At 40.1% G+C, this 3,941-nt stretch overlaps 1 protein-coding gene across 1 annotated transcript in view; it reads right to left on the bottom strand.

Annotated features, from left to right (window-relative positions):
* Window positions 1-3,941, bottom strand: part of LOC104789439 (acetyl-CoA carboxylase 1-like) — a 12,711-nt gene that overhangs the window by 3,747 nt on the left and 5,023 nt on the right. Inside the window, exons 14-28 of the mRNA XM_019245340.1 lie at window positions 3,770-3,874; window positions 3,574-3,660; window positions 3,284-3,475; window positions 3,012-3,200; window positions 2,820-2,930; window positions 2,642-2,731; window positions 2,383-2,559; window positions 2,215-2,292; window positions 2,005-2,127; window positions 1,661-1,930; window positions 1,233-1,564; window positions 901-1,138; window positions 454-806; window positions 158-371; window positions 9-62 (exon numbers count right to left, since the gene is read on the bottom strand). Of these exons, the coding sequence (XP_019100885.1) occupies window positions 9-62; window positions 158-371; window positions 454-806; window positions 901-1,138; window positions 1,233-1,564; window positions 1,661-1,930; window positions 2,005-2,127; window positions 2,215-2,292; window positions 2,383-2,559; window positions 2,642-2,731; window positions 2,820-2,930; window positions 3,012-3,200; window positions 3,284-3,475; window positions 3,574-3,660; window positions 3,770-3,874 (2,613 nt within the window). The remainder of the gene's footprint in view (window positions 1-8; window positions 63-157; window positions 372-453; window positions 807-900; window positions 1,139-1,232; window positions 1,565-1,660; window positions 1,931-2,004; window positions 2,128-2,214; window positions 2,293-2,382; window positions 2,560-2,641; window positions 2,732-2,819; window positions 2,931-3,011; window positions 3,201-3,283; window positions 3,476-3,573; window positions 3,661-3,769; window positions 3,875-3,941) is intronic.

Here is a 3,941-nt window from a genome sequence, read left to right as displayed (position 1 = left end):
TTCTTGGTTATTGAGTGGTACACTAAACTGTTTCTCCCAGTAGTTTCAACTTCTCGGTATATCTGAAAACTCGAATTACAGCAGGTTAAGTCATTGAGATGTGTACTCTTACTCTTTGCGTTATTTGTACAACCAAATACTTGTAAACTGAACTTACATGTACAGTGCATGTACGGCCTGTCACGTTTGCAACCACAACCCTCCAAGCACCACTTGCCAGTCCAGAGGACACCAACCACAACCGCACTTCCCATTCGCACACGCCCAACCTATACATTCTCACTCCAACAGATCTATGTATATCTCGTGCTGCTTCTTCTAAGATCATCTCGACTGTAGTTTCTTCATCTTCCGCATTCACTTCAACTCTCCTGTGAGAAACACATTGATTATAATTACCATAAGGTCTGACATATTACAAACGGTAACATGTCAAGGAACAGCCATAGCTACCTGGGGTAAGGCACAAGATCATCTATCTGCTGCTCACGTAGTATGCAAAGGAACATATGTGCGTGGTCCGGTTTCATGGAAGCATTATGGGCATTCAGTTCCAGTTCCTCCATGGCATCCATCAAAGACCTCAAAACACATTTAGAGGTATATGGCATGGAGAATAGTGTTTGGCTATGTTGCTTATCCTGCCCTTGCTGCAACATAAAGCCGTCATTCATTGTAGCCTGTCGAACAAGAGATCTCAGGAACATCCTCTTAACTGGCACTGGCTTGTCTGTAACAGCATACAGATGCCACTGACGATCTCGTGAAGGCGTATATTGTATATCTGAGTATCCTTTCAGCTTATCCTGAAACAGACAAAAAGTAAACAATCATTAAAAAAAATTGTGAGAAGCTCTAAAACTCGAATTTACATTTCATCGTCATGAATCACGATCATACCAACTCAAGATATATGGACAGAGGAGGTTCAAGATGTCGCAGCAATGGCTCTTCTACATAATACTGTTTATCCATTGACCAATGGAAAGAATGTCTCATGGGTGTTCGGCCTTCATCTCGCTGAATTATACAGCTGATTACACCAACACCGGCAGAACAGAGGCTCGAACTCACTTCTTCCTCTTTAAGAATTTTGGCCAGCTTGTTTACTCTTTCCTGAGCTTGGTCCTCGTCCCCACTGAGACAAACAAACCAAAAATGAAACAATATTAGGTAGACATCACGGCACCTAAGCTGCTTTAAACAATCATGCAGTGGCGACTTTCAAGTACCTGTCCTGAAGCAGACTCATCTGATTGTTGATGCCCACAATAGCAATGTGCATCATATTGCCAGATAAAGAAGCTTCGGCAGTTTCATAGTCGTTGTGGTTTGTTTCTCTCAATGCTGCACTTATTATACTTGGCAGAAACTGTAGCGATTTGATTATAACCATAGCCCCCCATTTTCTCTTACTACGTTTCTCAAGAATTCCTTTTTCGGATGTCTCTTGATCGTCTAAGCCAAAGTTTTTTCTTTCCATATGCTCCTCTAGGAACTCCCAGGAAGCAATAAGACCAGAACGGTGCCACTGCATCCTCACGCTTTCTTTAACGACATAGGGCTGATGGAAAGAGTAGAGTTAAAATGACGTCAAAATTGTCTTACAAATGAAGCCGAAAAAGAAGAATAATAATGGTACGAAAGAATGGACTATAACCTGATATAATCTGCGAATATAAGTCTCAACAACTCGTCTTTGAAGTGTGTGATCGCTGTGGTCAAATAGTCCCACGAGAGCATCTTCAACAGCTAAAGATGCGCTCACAAGATCTTCCATCCTCTCATTAATGGCACTTTTCCTCTTGGGAGTATCCATATTTTCTCCATCCTCAGTAAACATTTCTAACTCTGACAGGCTTCTCGCAATGTTTGAACGAAGTTCACTTAGCTTGGTCTGTTCAAGCAATTGACTCGCCTTGAGTGCCAGCTACACACACAAACTGATCATCAGTTGACGAATGTAAACATAAATATTATAAAACATAAAGGAAGCAAACGGACCTCAGAGTAGTTAGTATGGTTAAGTGTTGAGAATCGGATAAGTTTATCCCTATACGCAGCAGGATTAGGGTAAACAAGTTGCTCCATGAGCCGAAGAACGAGTTTGTTTTTGTTTTTTATGCCCTGAAAAGAAGAATAGATGAGCATTTCAATTCAGTGACATAGTGATGAAGAAATGAGAAGCCTGGTCTGAGAAGGATGATCACAGACCTGGTGTGAGAGCACTATATCAACAATCTTCAACAGATCTTTCTTATATTGCTGACGCATGCGTTCTATAACATCAGCCTATTCAAGAAAAATAAAATGGTTATTAATACACGTCAGAGGTAGCTAGTAACCAAAAATCCGTTTCTTAGTTATTGAACCATATATTACCAGCATGTTATCATTGAATAATTCTTCAACTGATAGATATTCTTCAAAGAGGGAATGAACAATAACACGGGCATGACTTTCTCTTCCACCTTCATAAGATTTTGCAAGGCTCATCAATGGTTCAATGAGCCTCTCTAGGGCACCTCTCTCTTTATCATCACAAGAACATAAATGTGCCTGTTGCAAGAAGTAAACCGAAAATTTTCAGAGAGTAAAAAACAGGATAGTATTGGGAATGATAGAAAGAATAGGCAATCACCTCAAGAATGCCTTTTAAAGGTTTGGCAGGGAAATCGGCAGTCAGGGAGTTTCTGGAGATACTCTCAAATTCCCTATACTTTGATTCTAGCTGATAAAGAATTATAAAAGAAAGTATTAAAAGATTTGAAACTCAAAACAAGATCATAGAAAACGAACGCAGATTATGAATCGGTTACCATGTTCCTGAGATCTTTAGGTAGTCGTGTCGCCAGAACTGCAAAGCACTCTTGCCACTGAAGAAATGGCAGTTCAGGGCTATCAAGGCAATTAAGTAAGTCTTGAACAACCTGCAACATATGATCAATCTGAGACTCAAATAATCTAATTAAAAAGTTAATCAAATAAGAAATAAAAAAAATAGTGATTACCTCATCTACTTTATGCTCATAGCCAGCAAGAATCATGCGAGCAGCATTTAAAGTTGCAGCACATCTCTGATGAACTTTGCCGGAAATTGCGGTTGGAAGCCCTAATCTTGGAAAACTTCCATGGAAGGGTTCAGCCTTTCTTACAGCAGAAGGATCATCGAGATCAAGCTTTGCTATAAGTTCACCAGCCTGTGAAGATAATGGAAGTGTTAAACAATGTGAACAAAGCTGTAGGAAACCAATATTTGTTTAGCAATGGAGTGGTTTTTCACCTGCATGGCTTGTCCTTCAGACATTTTGAAATGGATAACTCCTGAAGCAGGTGAAAGAAGTGGCATGCACATCTTCATGACCTCAACTTCGGCATAAGGCGTATCAGCGTCAATATTGCTGTTGTCTGAAACCAAATACCTCAGCAACTTGCATGGTGTCTCAGCCATCAACTTCGAAGGATCGTGATCATTCTGATAAGCCAAAATTGACAGACAACTTAAAGCTAAAAATGACTTCAGACAAACGTGAAGTAATATGGAAAACTAAAGATAAAAAATTCAGTAGAAACCTGTAGTAAACAAGTTCTTCCGTCAATAAGAAGACGAGTTCCTGCAGCTTCCTCCTCTGCATATATCACATGGCTTTTACCATCCAACTGCAATGACAATGAAAACCAGAAAAGGATGTGAGATTCTCAACCAGTTTTGATGTGTGACACATGTATGTCCCTGTCTTGTAGTATACAACAAAGGACAAATACTTGCCTGCATCAACAGACCTCCATCACGTAGAGTGTGTATTTCTGCTACAACTTCTGAGTTGTTCATTCTTAGCCTGTAGGTTCCTGATCCACCCCGGACTACATCAATCTGGAAACAGTTATGTTCAGGTTAGTAAGCCTCAGTTACAACATCTTCCGTGCAAAAGTAATATGCA

Source organism: Camelina sativa, chromosome 5, assembly GCF_000633955.1.
Source record: "Camelina sativa cultivar DH55 chromosome 5, Cs, whole genome shotgun sequence".
NCBI classification, from domain to species: domain Eukaryota; kingdom Viridiplantae; phylum Streptophyta; class Magnoliopsida; order Brassicales; family Brassicaceae; genus Camelina; species Camelina sativa.
This window is presented reverse-complemented; position numbering and strand designations above follow the sequence as displayed.